This window comes from Oncorhynchus clarkii, unplaced genomic scaffold, assembly GCF_045791955.1.
Source record: "Oncorhynchus clarkii lewisi isolate Uvic-CL-2024 unplaced genomic scaffold, UVic_Ocla_1.0 unplaced_contig_9597_pilon_pilon, whole genome shotgun sequence".
Lineage (NCBI taxonomy): Eukaryota > Metazoa > Chordata > Actinopteri > Salmoniformes > Salmonidae > Oncorhynchus > Oncorhynchus clarkii.
The window spans coordinates 236,628-258,194 of NW_027257961.1; the positions used below are offsets into that span (position 1 = coordinate 236,628).

A 21,567-nucleotide genomic window follows, 5' to 3' on the forward strand; every position below is an offset into this window, starting at 1 on the left:
ATGGCCTCCACATTGACTCTGTACTGGTACCCCCTGTATATAGCCTCCACATTGACCCTGTACCGGTACCCCCGCTGTATAGCCTCCACATTGACTCTGTACCGGTACCCCCTGTATATAGCCTCCACATTGACTCTGTACCGGTACTTCCTGTATATAGACTCTACAGTGACTCTGTACCGGTACCCCCTGTATATATCAGCCCATACAGCATGGGACCAGACTGATACTGCCCATACAGCATGGAACCAGACTGATACAGCATGGGACCAGACTGATACAGCCCATACAGCACGGGACTAGACTGATACAGCCCATACAGCATGGAACCAGACTGATACAGTATGGGACCAGACTGATACAGCCCATACAGCATGGGACCAGACTGATACAGCCCATACAGCATGGAACCAGACTGATACAGCATGAAACCAGACTGATACAGCCCATACTGCATGGGACCAGACTGATACAGCCCATACAGCATGGAACCAGACTGATACAGCATGGGACCAGATTGATACAGCATGGAACCAGACTGATACAGCCCATACAGCATGGGACCAGACTGATACAGCCCATACAGCATGGAACCAGACTGATACAGCATGGAACAAGACTGATATCAGCCCATACAGCATGGCACCAGACTGATACAGCCCATACAGCATGGGACCAGACTGATACAGCATGGGACCAGACTGATACAGCCCATACAGAATGGCACCAGACTGATACAGCCCATACAGCATGGGACCAGACTGATACAGCATGGGACCAGATTGATACAGCATGGGACCAGACTGATACAGCATGGCACCAGACTGATACAGCATGGAACAAGACTGATATCAGCCCATACAGCATGGCACCAGACTGATACAGCCCATACAGCATGGGACCAGACTGATACAGCATGGGACCAGACTGATACAGCCCATACAGCATGGGACCAGACTGATACAGCCCATACAGCATGGAACCAGACTGATACAGCATGGAACAAGACTGATATCAGCCCATACAGCATGGCACCAGACTGATATCAGCCCATACAGCATGGCACCAGACTGATACAGCCCATACAGCATGGGACCAGACTGATACAGCATGGAACTAGACTGATACAGCATGGGACCAGACTGATACAGCCCATACAGCATGGAACCAGACTGATACAGCCCATACAGCATGGAACCAGACTGATACAGCCCATACAGCATGGAACCAGACTGATACAGCATGGGACCAGACTGATACAGCCCATACAGCATGGGACCAGACTGATACAGCCCATACAGCATGGGACCAGACTGATACAGCATGGGACCAGACTGATACAGCATGGGACCAGACTGATACAGCATGGGACCAGACTGATACAGCATGGGACCAGACTGATACAGCCCATACAGCATGGAACCAGACTGATACAGCATGGCACCAGACTGATACAGCATGGGACCAGACTGATACAGCCCATACAGCATGGGACCAGACTGATACAGCCCATACAGCATGGGACCAGACTGATACAGCATGGGACCAGACTGATACAGCATGGGACCAGACTGATACAGCATGGGACCAGACTGATACAGCATGGGACCAGACTGATACAGCCCATACAGCATGGAACCAGACTGATACAGCATGGGACCAGACTGATACAGCCCATACAGCATGGGACCAGACTGATACAGCCCATACAGCATGGGACCAGACTGATACAGCATGGGACCAGACTGATACAGCATGGGACCAGACTGATACAGCATGGGACCAGACTGATACAGCCCATACAGCATGGAACCAGACTGATACAGCATGGGACCAGACTGATACAGCCCATACAGCATGGGACCAGACTGATACAGCATGGGACCAGACTGATACAGCATGGGACCAGACTGATACAGCATGGGACCAGACTGATACAGCATGGGACCAGACTGATACAGCCCATACAGCATGGGACCAGACTGATACAGCATGGGACCAGACTGATACAGAGCTTCTACTATTCTGAACTATATACAGTAGAATGCGTACATCAACTAAAGGCATAGACAGATGATTAGAACTCTTACCTGGTTCACTCTGGTATAAAACTCTATAGCCATCGACATTCCCTTTCGGCTCTTTCCAGGATACATGTAATTTGCTCGTACCCAGCACTTTAAACCGTAATCTTCTGGGAGCTGGAACTGAAACAGAACAACAATAGACCCATCATTAATACTGACTCATTCAGTTACAGTTTGAGTATTGATGAATAACATGTTGAATACAGACTTTGTCCCAAATAGCACCCTATTCTCTATTTGGTGCACTACTTTTGACCAGGGCCCATAGGACTCTGGTTGAAGGTAGTGGACCACAGACGGAGTATGGTAAGATTTGGGAGGCAGATACAATCCCCAGCAGGTGTTAGTGCCACTACGGTAGTACACATCAGGCAGGTTAATCACACACAGACAATGAACAGACGTCCACAAAGACAACCCATTCTGGTATAACACAATAACATATTGAATAACATATTGGATAACATATTGAATAACATATTGTTGTAGAATAGCATATTGTTGTAGAATAGCATATTGGATAACATATTGGATAGCATATTGGATACCATATTGGATAACATATTGGGTAACATATTGAATAGCATATTGGATAACATATTGGGTAACATATTGGATACCATATTGGATAACATATTGGATAACATATTGAATAGCATATTGGATAACATATTGGATAACATATTGGATAACATATTGAATAGCATATTGGATACCATATTGGATAACATATTGGATAACATATTGGATAACATATTGGATAACATATTGGATAACATATTGGATAACATATTGGATAACATATTGGATAACATATTGGATAACATATTAGATAACATATTAGATAACATATTGAATAGCATATTGTTGTAGAATAGCATATTAGATAACATATTGAATAGCATATTGTTGTAGAATAACATATTGGATAACATATTGGATAACATATTGGATAACATATTAGATAACATATTGAATAACATATTGGATAACATATTAGATAACATATTGAATAGCATATTGTTGTAGAATAACATATTGAATAGCATATTGTTGTAGAATAACATATTGAATAGCATATTGTTGTAGAATAGCATATTGGATAACATATTAGATAACATATTGAATAACATATTGAATAGCATATTGTTGTAGAATAGCATATTGATGTAGAATAGCATATTGTTGTAGAATAACATATTGTTGTAGAATAGCATATTGAATAGCATATTGTTGTAGAATAACATATTGAATAGCATATTGTTGTAGAATAGCATATTGGATAACATATTGGGTAACATATTGGATTACATATTGAATAGCATATTGATGTAGAATAGCATATTGATGTAGAATAGCATATTGATGTAGAATAGCATATTGGATAACATATTGAATAGCATATTGTTGTAGAATAACATATTGAATAGCATATTGGATAACATATTAGATAACATATTGAATAGCATATTGATGTAGAATAGCATATTGGATAACATATTGGGTAACATATTGGATAGCATATTGGATAACATATTGGGTAACATATTGGATAGCATATTGTTGTAGAATAGCATATTGTTGTAGAATAACATATTGAATAGCATATTGGATAACATATTAGATAACATATTGAATAGCATATTGGATAACATATTAGATAACATATTGAATAGCATATTGTTGTAGAATAACATATTGTTGTAGAATAGCATATTGTTGTAGAATAACATATTGAATAGCATATTGGATAACATATTAGATAACATATTGAATAGCATATTGGATAGCATATTGGATAACATATTGGGTAACATATTGGATAGCATATTGTTGTAGAATAGCATATTGTTGTAGAATAACATATTGAATAGCATATTGGATAACATATTAGATAACATATTGAATAGCATATTGGATAACATATTGGATAACATATTAGATAACATATTGAATAGCATATTGTTGTAGAATAACATATTGAATAGCATATTGGATAACATATTAGATAACATATTGAATAGCATATTGATGTAGAATAGCATATTGGATAACATATTGGGTAACATATTGGATAGCATATTGGATAACATATTGGATAACATATTGGATAACATATTGGATAACATATTGAATAGCATATTGATGTAGAATAGCATATTGATGTAGAATAGCATATTGGATAGCATATTGGATAACATATTGGATAACATATTGGATAACATATTGGATAACATATTGGATAACATATTGGATAACATATTGGATAACATATTGGATAACATATTAGATAACATATTGAATAGCATATTGATGTAGAATAGCATATTGATGTAGAATAGCATATTGGATAACATATTGGATAACATATTAGATAACATATTGAATAACATATTGGATAACATATTAGATAACATATTGTTGTAGAATAACATATTGGATAACATATTAGATAACATATTGTTGTAGAATAACATATTGGATAACATATTGTTGTAGAATAACATATTGATGTAGAATAGCATATTGTTGTAGAATAACATATTGGATAACATATTAGATAACATATTAGATAACATATTAGATAACATATTGGATAACATATTAGATAACATATTGGATAACATATTGGATAACATATTAGATAACATATTGAATAGCATATTGATGTAGAATAGCATATTGTTGTAGAATAGCATATTTTTGTAGAATAACATATTGAATAGCATATTGGATAACATATTGGATAACATATTGAATAGCATATTGTTGTAGAATAGCATATTGAATAGCATATTGGATAACATATTAGATAACATATTGAATAGCATATTGGATAACATATTGGATAACATATTAGATAACATATTGGATAACATATTGGATAACATATTAGATAACATATTGGATAACATATTAGATAACATATTGGATAACATATTGGATAACATATTAGATAACATATTGGATAACATCTTGGATAACATATTAGATAACATATTGGATAACATATTGGATAACATATTGGATAACATATTAGATAACATATTGGATAACATATTGGATAACATATTAGATAACATATTGGATAACATATTGGATAACATATTAGATAACATATTGGATAACATATTGGATAACATATTGTTGTAGAATAGCATATTGTTGTAGAATAGCATATTGATGTAGAATAGCATATTGGATAACATATTGGATAACATATTAGATAACATATTGGATAACATATTGGATAACATATTGGATAGCATATTGGATAACATATTGAATAGCATATTGTTGTAGAATAGCATATTGAATAGCATATTGGATAACATATTAGATAACATATTGAATAGCATATTGTTGTAGAATAGCATATTGATGTAGAATAGCATATTGGATAACATATTGGATAGCATATTGGATAGCATATTGGATAACATATTGAATAGCATATTGTTGTAGAATAACATATTGGATAGCATATTGGATAACATATTGGATAACATATTGAATAGCATATTGTTGTAGAATAACATATTGGATAGCATATTGGATAACATATTGGATAACATATTGAATAGCATATTGTTGTAGAATAGCATATTGAATAGCATATTGGATAACATATTAGATAACATATTGAATAGCATATTGATGTAGAATAGCATATTGGATAACATATTGGATAACATATTGGATAACATATTGGAAAACATATTAGATAACATATTGAATAGCATATTGTTGTAGAATAGCATATTGTATAACATATTGGATAACATATTAGATAACATATTGGATAACATATTGGATAACATATTGGATAACATATTGGATAACATATTGGATAACATATTGTTGTAGAATAGCATATTGTTGTAGAATAGCATATTAGATAACATATTGGATAACATATTAGATAACATATTGAATAGCATATTGATGTAGAATAGCATATTGGATAACATATTGGATAACATATTGTTGTAGAATAGCATATTGTTGTAGAATAGCATATTAGATAACATATTGGATAACATATTAGATAACATATTGGATAACATATTGTTGTAGAATAGCATATTGTTGTAGAATAGCATATTAGATAACATATTGGATAACATATTGTTGTAGAATAGCATATTGTTGTAGAATAGCATATTAGATAACATATTGGATAACATATTAGATAACATATTGGATAACATATTGGATAACATATTGTTGTAGAATAGCATATTGTTGTAGAATAGCATATTAGATAACATATTGGATAACATATTAGATAACATATTGAATAGCATATTGATGTAGAATAGCATATTGGATAACATATTGTTGTAGAATAGCATATTAGATAACATATTGGATAACATATTGTTGTAGAATAACATATTGTTGTAGAATAGCATATTGTTGTAGAATAGCATATTGGATAACATATTAGATAACATATTATATAACATATTGGATAACATATTGTTGTAGAATAACATATTGTTGTAGAATAGCATATTGATGTAGAATAGCATATTGGATAACATATTAGATAACATATTGAATAGCATATTGTTGTAGAATAGCATATTGGATAACATATTGGATAACATATTGTTGTAGAATAACATATTGATGTAGAATAGCATATTAGATAACATATTAGATAACATATTGAATAGCATATTGTTGTAGAATAGCATATTGGATAACATATTGGATAACATATTAGATTACATATTGTTGTAGAATAGCATATTGATGTAGAATAGCATATTAGATAACCTATTGGATAACATATTAGATAACATATTGAATAGCATATTGTTGTAGAATAGCATATTGGATAACATATTGGATAACATATTGTTGTAGAATAGCATATTGATGTAGAATAGCATATTAGATAACATATTGGATAACATATTAGATAAGGATGTAAGGAATGGAGGGGGGGGGGGGGGGGCATTTTTATAGCCTGAAATCCCAACTGATAAACTTTGTTTCATGTAAAATCATTGTGAAACAGCGCAAATCAGATGGGATTCCAGGCTAGCGTTTCTAAGTCGATGACGGCATCGACATTTCCTCTCAAAAAGACAGGTGCTGCAGACTGTTAAGAGTCAGTAAATGTTTGATCTCTCAGTTGATGGAGAATCAATCAGCTTCACCTGCCGTCCGATGGAAAGAACAGTCAGTGGAAGACATTCTCTTAGGATTACATTAGCGCAGCTAGGCTATAGCTGGATATGGATGCTATCTGCTGTTTCTATATGCAGGCTGCTATGAGGAAGAGAATGTGACTTTGTTTCTTTACATGAAGCTGCTCTTACTTTTTAGTACCATGTAACAGCATGGTGTTTCTTGTAGCCAATAAGAACAACCACATGTAAAGTGGTACTCTTTTTTTCTCCAGCTATGGACAGACGACGTTCCAGTAGTATGGTGAAATACTACCATCTGAGATTGGCGCAAAACTATTTGTAAGGTTGTTGCATAGCACTTTCACCATTTACTTGGTCTACATTCTATGTTAGTTGAACTACAAACTAGTCACCAGAACCACACTACTACATTGCCACCTTTTGAGTTGAGAAGACAATGAGAAGTTGAGAAGACAATGAGAAGTTGAGAAGACAATGAGAAGTTGAGAAGATGAGAATACAATGATAAGATGAGAATACAATGAGAAGATGATAATACAAGGAGAAGATGATAATACAATGAGAAGTTGAGAAGACAAGGAGAAGTTTAGAAGACAATGAGAAGTTGAGAATACAATGAGAAGTTGAGAATACAATGAGAAGATGAGAATACAATGAGAAGATGATAATACAAGGAGAAGATGATAATACAATGAGAAGATGATAAGACAATGAGAAGTTGAGAAGACAAGGAGAAGTTTAGAAGACAATGAGAAGTTGAGAAGACACTGAGAAGTTGAGAAGACACTGAGAAGTTGAGAAGACACTGAGAAGTTGAGAAGACAATGAGAAGTTGAGAAGACAAGGCTCAATGCCCAGGCCAACAAACACAGTAGTGTTTGTTCCTCCTTGCAAGTAGAAGAATAGGTACCAATGTAATCTTTACATGCCTATAAATCTATGAATATACTACAGTATCTACCATATAGGGACTTGAAGCTGTTTATTAGGAAGGATATGGGCATGTAAAGTTATATACAATCTGGCACAAGCTTTAAATCAATGATGAAGGATAAAGGGAAACTCTTAGGTTAGAGAAATAAATATATATGATCACTAACCTGATAGGAACTCATCTGGGGGTTGTTTCTGTGTTCAGTAAATATCTCCTATAAACCTGATAGGAACTCATCTGGGGGTTGTTTCTGTGTTCAGTAAACATCTCCTATAAACCTGATAGGAACTCATCTGGGGGTTGTTTCTGTGTTCAGTAAATATCTCCTATAAACCTGATAGGAACTCATCTGGGGGTTGTTTCTGTGTTCAGTAAACATCTCCTATAAACCTGATAGGAACTCATCTGGGGGTTGTTTCTGTGTTCAGGAAATATCTCCTATAAACCTGATAGGAACTCATCTGGGGGTTGTTTCTGTGTTCAGTAAATATCTCCTATAAACCTGATAGGAACTCATCTGGGGGTTGTTTCTGTGTTCAGTAAATATCTCCTATAAACCTGATAGGATCTCATCTGGGGGTTGTTTCTGTGTTCAGTAAATATCTCCTATAAACCTGATAGGAACTAATCTGGGGGTTGTTTCTGTGTTCAGTAAATATCTCCTATAAACCTGATAGGAACTCATCTGGGGGTTGTTTCTGTGTTCAGTAAATATCTCCTATAAACCTGATAGGAACTCATCTGGGGGTTGTTTCTGTGTTCAGTAAACATCTCCTATAAACCTGATAGGAACTCATCTGGGGGTTGTTTCTGTGTTCAGTAAACATCTCCTATAAACCTGATAGGAACTCATCTGGGGGTTGTTTCTGTGTTCAGTAAATATCTCCTATAAACCTGATAGGAACTCACCTGGGGATTGTTTCTGTGTTCAGTAAATATCTCCTATAAACCTGATAGGAACTCATCTGGGGGTTGTTTCTGTGTTCAGTAAACATCTCCTATAAACCTGATAGGAACTCATCTGGGGGTTGTTTCTGTGTTCAGTAAATATCTCCTATAAACCTGATAGGAACTCATCTGGGGGTTGTTTCTGTGTTCAGTAAATATCTCCTATAAACCTGATAGGAACTCATCTGGGGGTTGTTTCTGTGTTGAGTAAATATCTCCTATAAACCTGATAGGATCTCATCTGGGGGTTGTTTCTGTGTTCAGTAAATATCTCCTATAAACCTGATAGGAACTAATCTGGGGGTTGTTTCTGTGTTCAGTAAATATCTCCTATAAACCTGATAGGAACTCATCTGGGGGTTGTTTCTGTGTTCAGTAAATATCTCCTATAAACCTGATAGGAACTCATCTGGGGGTTGTTTCTGTGTTCAGTAAATATCTCATATAAACCTGATAGGAACTCACCTGGGGGTTGTTTCTGTGTTCAGTAAATATCTCCTATAAACCTGATAGGAACTCATCTGGGGGTTGTTTCTGTGTTCAGTAAATATCTCATATTAACCTGATAGGAACTCATCTGGGGGTTGTTTCTGTGTTCAGTAAATATCTCCTATAAACCTGATAGGATCTCATCTGGGGGTTGTTTCTGTGTTCAGTAAATATCTCCTATAAACCTGATAGGAACTAATCTGGGGGTTGTTTCTGTGTTCAGTAAATATCTCCTATAAACCTGATAGGAACTCATCTGGGGGTTGTTTCTGTGTTCAGTAAATATCTCCTATAAACCTGATAGGAACTCATCTGGGGGTTGTTTCTGTGTTCAGTAAACATCTCCTATAAACCTGATAGGAACTCATCTGGGGGTTGTTTCTGTGTTCAGTAAACATCTCCTATAAACCTGATAGGAACTCATCTGGGGGTTGTTTCTGTGTTCAGTAAATATCTCCTATAAACCTGATAGGATCTCATCTGGGGGTTGTTTCTGTGTTGAGTAAATATCTCCTATAAACCTGATAGGAACTCATCTGGGGGTTGTTTCTGTGTTCAGTAAATATCTCCTATTAACCTGATAGGAACTCATCTGGGGGTTGTTTCTGTGTTCAGTAAATATCTCCTATAAACCTGATAGGAACTCATCTGGGGGTTGTTTCTGTGTTCAGTAAACATCTCCTATAAACCTGATAGGAACTCATCTGGGGGTTGTTTCTGTGTTCAGTAAATATCTCCTATAAACCTGATAGGAACTCATCTGGGGGTTGTTTCTGTGTTGAGTAAATATCTCCTATAAACCTGATAGGAACTCATCTGGGGGTGGTTTCTGTGTTCAGTAAATATCTCCTATAAACCTGATAGGAACCCATCTGGGGGTTGTTTCTGTGTTCAGTAAACATCTCCTACAAACCTGATAGGAACTCATCTGGGGGTTGTTTCTGTGTTGAGTAAATATCTCCTATAAACCTGATAGGAACTCATCTGGGGGTTGTTTCTGTGTTGAGTAAATATCTCCTATAAACCTGATAGGAACTCATCTGGGGGTTGTTTCTGTGTTCAGTAAATATCTCCTATAAACCTGATAGGAACTCATCTGGGGGTTGTTTCTGTGTTCAGTAAATATATCCTATAAACCTGATAGGAACTCACCTGGGGGTTGTTTCTGTGTTCAGTAAACATCTCCTATAAACCTGATAGGAACTCATCTGGGGGTTGTTTCTGTGTTCAGTAAATATCTCCTAGAAACCTGATAGGAACTCATCTGGGGGTTGTTTCTGTGTTCAGTAAACATCTCCTATAAACCTGATAGGAACTCATCTGGGGGTTGTTTCTGTGTTCAGTGTATTCAGACCACTTGACTCTTTTCCATGTTTTGTTACGTTACAACTTTACTCTAAAATGGACAACATATTTTTTGTTTCCTTATCAATCTACACACAAAACCGCATAATGACAAAGCGAAAACAGGTTTTTAGAATTGTTTGCAAATGTATACATAAAAAAATGATAATAGGGCCTCCCGGGTGGCGCAGTGGTCTAAGGTACTGCATCACTAGCTGTGCCACCAGAGATTCTGTGTTCGAGTCCAGGCTCTGTCACAGCCGGCCGCGACCGGGAGGCCCATGGGGTGGCGCACAATTGGCCCAGCTTCATCCGGATTAGGGTTTGGCCGGCAGGGATGTCCTTGTCTCACCGCGCACTAGCGTCATCTGTAGCGGGCCGGGCACAGTGCACGCTGACTAGGTCGACAGGTGTACGGTGTTTCCTTTTATCTAACCGTGTGTATAAACAGGTTTGTAATGAATAGAGACATTTGGTGACACCTTAAACAGTTATGGCTGGATACTAGATGTGAATATAATGTGAGGTATTTAAACCCACCTGGGAAACAGAAAAGACAATTAAATAATGACTGGATACTAGATGTGAATTTAATGTGAGGTATTTAAAACCACCTGGGAAACAGAAAAGACAATTAAATAATGACTGGATACTAGATGTGAATATAATGTTAGGTATTTAAACCACCTGGGAAACAGAAAAGACAATTAAATAATGACTGGATACTAGATGTGAATATAATGTGAGGTATTTAACACCAACTGCCTTGCCAGAAGTAGCTACAAATTCACAAATTGCCATCTTTAAGTACTTTCCATTTGTAGTGTCTGACTCACTGCACATGAATTGAGTTGACGGAGGACAGGATGTTTATTAGTCCAGATAGACATTAGTCTTCTGCTTTTGTCAACCCGTCGATATACACACGTAACGTCGGAGAGGCTGAAGCAGGGGTTATGTTCCTGTCAAGGGAACATCGACAGTATGTGGCACCTGAGATATTGATGCCAGCAACCCTCTGGTAGATCACCCCCCCCCCCCCCCCCCCCCCCCTCGAGAGTATGGGAGCATCTGTCAGCCTGACTCAGCTGTACATGAGATCTGAATAATGTATAGGAACACATACATCCATTTTCTCTGTGTGAGGACGAGGGTGTGGAGGATTCCGAGAGGAACAATGGAACACTATTGTGAGTCGAGGATTCCACAGATGAACACAGTAGCTGTGAGAGGGATTCCTTCATGATGTGATGCATTTCATTACTCCACCCGTGGCTATCAGCATGTCATTATTCCACCCGTGGCTATCAGTATGTCATTATTCACCCTTGGTTATCAGCATGTCATTATTCACCCTTGGCTATCATCATGTCATTATTCACCCTTGGCTATCATCATGTCATTATTCACCCTTGGCTATCAGCATGTCATTATTCACCCTTGGCTATCATCATGTCATTATTCACCCTTGGCTATCATCATGTCATTATTCACCCTTGGCTATCAGCATGTCATTAGTCACCCTTGGCTATCAGCATGTCATTATTCACCCTTGGCTATCAGCATGTCATTATTCACCCTTGGCTATCAGCATGTCATTACTCACTCTTGGCTATCAGCATGTCATTACTCACCCTTGGCTATCAGCATGTCATTATTCACCCTTGGCTATCAGCAGGTCATTACTCACCCTTGGCTATCAGCATGTCATTATTCACCCTTGGCTATCAGCATGCCATTATTCACCCTTGGCTATCAGCATGTCATTACTCACCCTTGGCTATCAGCATGTCATTACTCCACCTGTTCCCAACCATTCTCTCACTTCTCAATGATTAAACACAAAGTGACTCCATGACAGTTACATTACAATATACATTAGAACAGACAACACTACAAAAACAAGCAGCCCTTTCAAGTGGTTTTATCTCTCCTCTCCTCTCATCCCTCTCATCTCTCTCTCCTCCTCATCCCTCTCATCCCTCTCTCCTCTCATCCCTCTCTCCTCTCATCCCTCTCCTCTCATCCCTCTCCTCTCATCCCTCTCCTCTCATCCCTCTCTCCTCTCATCCCTCTCTCCTCTCATCCCTCTCCTCTCCTCCATGTGAGGAGTCTTCTGTTGTGGCAGATAGCACTTACCCCTGAATCCTCTGAGCCCTTTACCTGTCTGTATGTCTGTCTGTATGTCTGTCCGTATGTCTTCCCTCTCTCGGCACGCTGCTCACCTACCTGACTAAGGCCTAGCTTCATCTTTTTTGGAACATTTATCTGTTACCAGCGTGGTGCGTAAATCCCTGCTGAGGGTATTTAAATGTTAAGACTCTGTTCTGCTAGTCCTCCATCACACCATGTGGAGAATGAGGCTGCAATATACATTACGTTCAGGCGAAGTTGGTTAAGAGCACTGTCATGTTGAATACCACAAACGTGGGGATTAGAGAAGAGACATTGACCAAGAGTTCTTTGGATAATGTGAATTAGGTTTACGTAGAATGTCAATATGTTCCTCGTTCTACTCATCCAGGCCTAAATGAAACCCCTGACATGGATTTAAAATGAACATGAACACAGTAGCATTAACAACACAGGCAGTTATGACCACTCTACACTCTACATTCCTAGAAAAAAAGGTGCTATCTAGAACCTTGAAAGGGTTCTTTGCCTCCCGGGTGGCGCAGTGGTCTAGGGCACTGCATCGCAGCGCTACTAGCTGTGCCACCAGAGACTCTGGGTTCGAGCCCAGGCTCTGTCGCAGCCGGCCGCGACCGGGAGGCCTAGCGTCGTCCGGGTTAGGGAGGGTTTGGCCGGTAGGGAAATCCTTGTCTCATCGTGCACCAGCAACTCCTGTGGCGGGCCGGGCGCAGTGCACGCTAACCAGGTTGCCAGGTGCACGGTGTTTCCTCCGACACATTGGTGCGGCTGGCTTCCGGGTTGGATGCGCGCTGTGCGGCTTGGTTGGGTTGTGTTTCGGGGGACACATGGCTTTCGACCTGTCTCTCCCGAGCCCGTACGGGAGTTGTAGCGATGAGACAAGATAGTAGCTACTAAACAATTGGATACCACGAAAAGGGGGAGAAAAAAAAAGGGTTCTACATGGAACCTCAAAAGTTTTACCTAGAATCAAAAGGGTTCTCCTATGGGGACAGCTGAAGAACCCCTTTTCTCCCCAATTTCGTGGTATCCAATTGTTTAGTGCTTCTACACCTGCATTGCTTGCTGTTTGGGATTTTAGGCTGGGTTTCTGTACAGCACTTTGAGATATCAGCTGATGTACGAAGGGCTATATATAAAATACATTTGATTTGATTTGATTTAGAAGCTACTATCTTGTCTCAAAAAAACAAAAGGGTTCTACCTGGAACCCAAACGGGTTCTACCTGGAACCCAAAAGGGTTCTACCTGGAACCCAAAAGGGTTCTCCTATGGGGACAGGAGAAGAACCCTTTTGAAACCTCTCGTTGTAAGCGTGTACTCAACTGTTGCAGGTAAATGAAAACACGACCATCTGTTTGGGTTTTATTGAACTGTTTTTCGGACACTCTCATCAGAATCTCTCCCTACACATACAAATTCACCAATCTAGATTTTAACACGCTCAAATGAAACACCTTGTTTTTTTCCTAATTGGGTAACTAAAAGCTAATCTGATGCCATTTGGAGTAGAGCACGGAGCTGACCCATACAGACAGACATGGAATCAATAGAGAATCATTAGCGAAGGACTCTGTCATATGAAACAGCATGTCACTGACCCCAGAGCCTGACCAGACAACACACTGTGGTGCCCAGAGACAGATAGAGATTCTCTGTTACAGGTTGTAGCAGCTAGTTGTGTCCAGTGTCCAGTGTCCAGTGTCCACTACAATAGACAGTGGTGACTGGGGGTTGAAATAACCTAAAATCACTTCTTTTTTTTAAACAAATGGAACTCCCAGTGTATTATATATACAGGAAATGGTAAGTGGCCTAGCTTGACCCGAGCAGAGAGCCGTGGGGGAAAGACGTGCAGACCAGATAAATATTATATATACACCCTCCACAGACAGGAGTCAGTAGCCGTGGGGGAGAGACGTGCAGACCAGATATACATTATATATACACCCTCCACAGACAGGAGTCAGAAATCCCCCTCTTCACACCAGATCTGGGTTCAAATAGTATTTGTTAATGGTTTGATTGAGCCTGCCTGGACTGCCAGATGGACAGGGATGACACTGTCGGGAGTTGGGACTATCCCATTGGTTCCACTGCGCCAGGCAAGCTTATCTGAACTTTCCAAGTATTTGAAAAGAAAACAAATACTAATCGAACCCAGGTCAGCTCCACACCAGTCCACAGAACCTCCACTCCCACACCAGATGAACCCAGGCCTGCTCCACACCAGTCCACAGAGCCTCCACTCCCACACCAGATGAACCCAGGTCAGCTCCACACCAGTCCACAGTGCCTCCACTCCCACACCAGATGCTTTACTCTACCGAATGGCACCTTATTCCCTATATAGTGCACTACTTTAGACCAGAGCCCTATGGAACCCTATTCCCTATATAGTGCACTACTTTTAACCAGAGCCCTATGGAACCCTATTCCCTATGTAGTGCACTACTTTTGACCAGAGCCCTATGGCACCCTATTCCCTATGTAGTGCACTACTTTTGACCAGAGCCCTATGAGCCCTATGGGTCCTGGTTAAAAGTAGTGCACTACATAGGGAATAGGGTGTCATTTGGGATCTTTTCACTCCAAGGCCTGGATGGAATGCTGAGCTGAGCTGCGTCCAAGCAGCACACAGACAGGCCAATTAAATGTTGATGTGTCCCTGGAGGACGTTATCATATGATCCCCCCCCCCCCTCAGATAGGATCCTGAATGTTTTCTCCCTTTCCAATCCGCTCACAGCAGACCTGGGTTCACATACTATTCAACATCTTTCAACTATTTGGGGGGGGGGGGGGGGGGTTGACTGAGTCTGCCTAGAGTGCCAGATGGGTTTGAGGGTTTGCCATTTTGAGATTATTCTATTGCCCAATTAAACCAGGCAGGCTCAATCAAGCACAGATAAAACAAGTATTTGAAATAATTGTGAATAGAATTTAAACCCAGTTTGTCTCCAAGACCAGAGCAGACGAGACCAGAGCAGACGAGACCAGACCAAACGAGACCCCCTCCACAGGGTTCTTCCATTGACCACAGGTGAAGGTTGTTGCATGATAGACGACTGATTAAACAATCATCTTGGGGACATCAAGTCGGCAGCCCAGCTAAGCATGATAGCAATCAGATGTGCTTCTGTGACTGGGCCTTTATATCTCATTATAAGGCTCGGGTTTATGCTCCATGTAAAAATGTATATGATTACACCCAAATAATATTCTTTACAAAAAAAAAAGCATGACAAACACAAAACAAGAATGAAATTGTATTATTTGAATGTAAAACAAAGACTTGGTGTGGGGGTGACAATGTCACGTCCACGTACAGTTAGAGACGGAATGAAATGGGACCAAATCTGCACATCAAAAGAGGAACTGACAGAGGAGACGACCAACGGAAGCATTTGGTAATCATCCAGTCACAGTGTAGCCCTTACCTTGACCCTGGGCAGGGGCTGGGAAATGTACAGCCAACACCAGGAAGAGCAGAGGACACCACGTCCTTATTGGGAGTCCTACAATCAGCATCCTTACAACTGTGATGCTCCTTCTGCACCTAGCAGGGAGAGGAAGAAAAATACAGACTATTTAACACTGCCTGACTGCCACAGCTGTGGGCTTTGGAGAGCGCTAGAAAGAGGTTTTAGGAATAGTGATGAGAGAGAGAGAGAGAGACTACCAGAACCCACTGGATTCTCCAATTACCTTGAAAGAGTTACAGGACAGAATAAAAACTCTCCAACCCAAAAAGGCCTGTGGTGTTGATGGTATCCTCAATGAAATGATCAAATATACAGACAACAAATTCCAATTGGCTATACTAAAACTCTTTAACATCATCCTCAGCTCTGGCATCTTCCCCAATATTTGGAGCCAAGGACTGATCACCCCAATCCACAAAAGTGGAGACAAATTTGACCCCAATAACTACCGTGGAATATGCGTCAACAGTAACCTTGGGAAAATCCTCTGCATTATTATTAACAGCAGACTCGTACATTTCCTCAATGAAAACAATGTACTGAGCAAATGCCAAATTGGCTTTTTACCAAATTACCGTACAACAGACCATGTATTCACCCTGCACACCCTAATTGACAACCAATCAAACCAAAACAAAGGCAAAGTCTTCTCATGCTTTTTTTATTTCAAAAAAACCTTTGACTCAATTTGGCATGAGGGTCTGCTATACAAACTGATGGAAAGTGGTGTTGGGGGTAAAACATAAGACATTATAAAATCCATGTACACAAACAACAAGTGTGCGGTTAAAATTGGCAAAAAACACACACATTTCTTCACACAGGGTCGTGGGCTGAGACAGGGATCAGCTTAAGCCCAACCCTCTTCAACATATATATCAACGAATTGGCGCGGGCACTAGAAAAGTCTGCAGCACCCGGCCTCACCCTACTAGAATCCGAAGTCAAATGTCTACTGTTTGCTGATGATCTGGTGCTTCTGTCACCAACCAAGGAGGGCCTACAGCAGCACCTAGATCTTCTGCACAGATTCTGTCAGACCTGGGCCCTGAAAGTAAATCTCAGTAAGACCAAAATAATGGTGTTCCAAAAAAGGTCCAGTCACCAGGACCACAAATACAAATTCCATCTAGATACTGTTGCCCTAGAGCACACAAAAAACTATACATACCTTGGCCTAAACATCAGCCCCACAGGTAACTTCCACAAAGCTGTGAACGATCTGAGAGACAAGGCAAGAAGGGCATTCTATGCCATCAAAAGGAACATCAATTTCAACATACCAATTAGGATCTGGCTAAAAATACTTGAATCAGTCATAGAGCCCATTGCCCTTCATGGTTGTGAGGTCTGGGGTCCGCTCACCAACCAAGATTTTACAAAATGGGACAAACACCAAATTGAGACTCTGCATGCAGAATTCTGCAAAAAATATCCTCCGTGTACAACATAGAACACCAAATAATGTATGCAGAGCAGAATTAGGCCGATACCCACTAATTATCAAAATCCAGAAAAGAGCCGTTACATTTTACAACCACCTAAAAGGAAGCGATTCCCAAACCTTCCATAACAAAGCCATCACCTACAGAGAGATGAACCTGGAGAAGAGTCCCCTAAGCAAGCTGGTCCTGGGTCTCTGTTCACAAACACACCCCACAGAGCCCCAGGACAGGAGCACAATTAGACCCAACCAAATCATGAGAAAACAAAACGATAATTACTTGACACATTGGAAAGAATTAACAAAAAAACTGAGCAAACTAGAATGCTATTTGGCCCTACACAGAGAGTACACAGCGGCAGAATACCTGACCACTGTGACTGATCCTAAACAGAGAGTACACAGTGGCAGAATATCTGACCACTGTGACTGATCCTAAACAGAGAGTACACAGTGGCAGAATACCTGACCACTGTGACTGAACCAAACTTAAGGAAAGCTTTGACTATGTACAGACTCAGTGAGCATAGCCTTGCTATTGAGACAGGCCGCTGTAGGCAGACCTGGCTCTCAAGAGAAGACAGGCTATGTGCACACTGCCCACAAAATGAGGTGGAAACTGAGCTGCACTTCCTAACCTCCTGCCCAATGTATGACCATATTAGAGAGGCATATTTCCCTCAGATTACACAGATCCACAAAGAATTCCGAAAACAAATCCAATTTTGATAAACTCCCATATCTACTGGGTGAAATACCACAGTGTGACATCACAGCAGCAAGATTTGTGACCTGTTGCCACGAGAAAAGGGCAACCAGTGAAGAACAAACACCATTGTAAATACAACCCATATTTATGCTTATTTATTTTCCCTTGTGTACTTTAAACATTTGTACATTGTTACAACACTGTATATATATATATATAATATGACATTTGTAATGTCTTTATTGTTTTGAAACCTCTGTATGTGTAAGGTTTACAGTTAATTGTTTGTTTCACTTTTGTATATTATCTACCTCACTTGCTTTGGCAATGTTAATACATGTTATCCTTGACAATAAAGCCCCTTTAACTGAATTGAATTGAGAGAGAGATAGAGAGGGGACACAGAATGAGAGAGAGAGAGAGAGAGAGAGAAGGACACAGAATGAGAGAGAGAGAGAGAGAGAGAGAGAGGACACAGAATGAGAGAGAGAGAGAGAGAGAGAGAGAGGAGACACAGAATGAGAGAGAGAGAGAGAGAGAGGACACAGAATGAGAGAGAGAGAGAGGGAGAGAGAGAGAGAGAGAGAGAGAGGACACAGAATGGGAGAGAGAGAGAGAGAGAGAGAGAGAGAGAGAGAGAGGACACAAATTGAGAGAGAGAGAGAGAGAGAGAGAGAGAGAGAGAGAGAGAGAGAGAGAGAGAGAGAGAGTGAGAGAGAGTGAGAGAGCGAGTGAGAGAGTATGAGAGTGAGTGTTTACTTGCTTTGGCAATGGTAACATATGTTTCCCATGCCAATAAAGCCCCTTAAATTGAAAATGTAAATTGAGAGAGAGAGAGAGAGAGAGAGACCAGCATTGAGTAGTAACAGACGTCCATAGCTATCGGGCTTTTTCAGTGTCGAGGCCCAGCCTGTCTCACGTGGGGGCAGGCAGAGGGGAGTGAGGGGAAAAGGGGGAAGATGAGAGTCACTTTCAGAATGGGAAGTTGGAAACAGAACAGTAGAGGACTTTGTTACATTTTGACGGACAGGCACAAGAGAACATTTCCCGAGTGCCATTGTTGACATTGAGAACAAGCAGAGCTCAACTTGTCTGTCACTCATCATTAAGGCTTTGACTAGACAGGCAGATTGTAACAGCAGCACAGGAATGGAGGAAGCTAGTACAATACTGCCACATAGGACAGTAGGGCAGTAGGCTGAAAATGACCAGCTTTACTCACTTGTGTACATTTTTGTTCTATGACTATATTCAATGCATTCATCATACTCAAACAGCATTGATGATGAAAATAGATTTCCAATCAACATCCCTGGACATAAGTGAATAACGCGTCAAAATGTGTCTTTATATACAGAGATAACTGTACATCTTAATCCTGGTATCTGTGTCCATCAAACTAAACCTGGACATTGACTTCATGACAGAGATATCGTTTAGACATTTAAACTATTTTATACAAACAAAAGCATAAATTGTTTTCTTCAAAACCATTATTTGCTATACTTATGCAATACAATTTAACCAAAACAAAATAAATATATTGTCATTAGATTTGGGTTAAACGGTCGTTGAAAAAAATGACGTTGTTTTTTTTTACAGTTCCATGACAGGTTCCCACGTTGTTTCAATTTCATCACATTTATTTATTGTTGTTTAAATGACGTGGAAACAGCGTTGATTCAACCAGTTTGTGTCCTTATGGGAAGTAACTATTTGCTGACAAACATTGGATGTTTTTTTTTTTCCCTACTTGTAAACCCTTATGGCCAATTATTCTTCAAAAGAGGAAGTATAGACGAATCAGCACATTCAATTTGAAAGCTGAAACTGCTGATGAAACTCGTGAAGTAGTAATCCCTAAACGCAGTCCAATCAAAATAAACCTCATCAATCTGAAGTATGTAGCCTACACGTCAATAGAATATGCGATAGGGACAAAACGCATCTTGTCGCCCTGGAAACAACCGGAAAATAGACATATTTCGTTTTTTTTTTTGTATTTACAATGAAATTCCACGAAGACCATAATAATGATAGTTAATAATACATAAAAAATAATTTCTGACTTGATTTATAGGCACACAAAAAACATTTGAATGGCTTAAATTACTCCAGTTGTGCAACTCTCACAGTGTCTACTTCAAAAGTTAATTGTTAACTTGTGCACCCGACAGGAAACTGATGAGAAGATTGCCCACAAGTTTAGTTACATTCTAGAACTTTCAATTCGTTTACAATTAATTTGGTAATTTATCAGTATACTTGATCAAGTCAACCTATTCAATTGATTGCCTTTGAGAGCGTGGAGTAAATGACCATAATAAATATAGGCTAAGCACTCGAAACAAAACAAATTCCATACTGAATTAATGAAATAGCAATCCATAACTCACAAGTCATCAAATCCTAAACGCTCCTATTTCCCACGGATCCTCTCAATCCCCAGAGTGTGTGTCTGTCTCCCTGGTTTGTTTCAGCCTCTCTCAGTCAACTATTCCGTCAGTCAGTCCAGACTAAAACTGGGGGTGGGTTTTTCTTGCGTCGTTATTCACCCATCCCTTCGGCTATTCATCCCCCTCTACTTCTCTCTCTCCTTCCTTCACCTCATTTCATCCTGTGGACTGACGGGGGGGAAAGGGAGAAAAAAAATCGACCAATTGCTGCTGAACAGGAGGACGGGAGCGAAACGGGAGGGTGGAATTCGACAAAAACCCTCAGGCACTCTGCCTCGACAGGACTTGTCAAGTAAACGACTTGTAACCGAATGTAGGTTTTAACACTCAGGAAATGGTCATTTAGCTCTATCGTT

The 21,567-nt window shown here is 39.6% G+C and overlaps 1 protein-coding gene and 1 pseudogene across 1 annotated transcript in view; both read right to left on the bottom strand.

The window, feature by feature from the left end:
- LOC139394290 (collagen alpha-1(XIV) chain-like) overlaps positions 1 to 21,250 on the bottom strand; it is a 230,302-nt gene extending 209,052 nt beyond the window's left edge. The window contains exons 1-3 of the mRNA XM_071142315.1: positions 21,152 to 21,250; positions 16,558 to 16,676; positions 2,091 to 2,207 (exon numbers count right to left, since the gene is read on the bottom strand). Of these exons, the coding sequence (XP_070998416.1) occupies positions 2,091 to 2,207; positions 16,558 to 16,648 (208 nt within the window). The 5' untranslated portion in view covers positions 16,649 to 16,676; positions 21,152 to 21,250. The remainder of the gene's footprint in view (positions 1 to 2,090; positions 2,208 to 16,557; positions 16,677 to 21,151) is intronic.
- LOC139394291 (dynein heavy chain-like) lies at positions 2,431 to 4,292 on the bottom strand (annotated as a pseudogene).
- Positions 21,251 to 21,567: the final 317 nt, after the last annotated feature.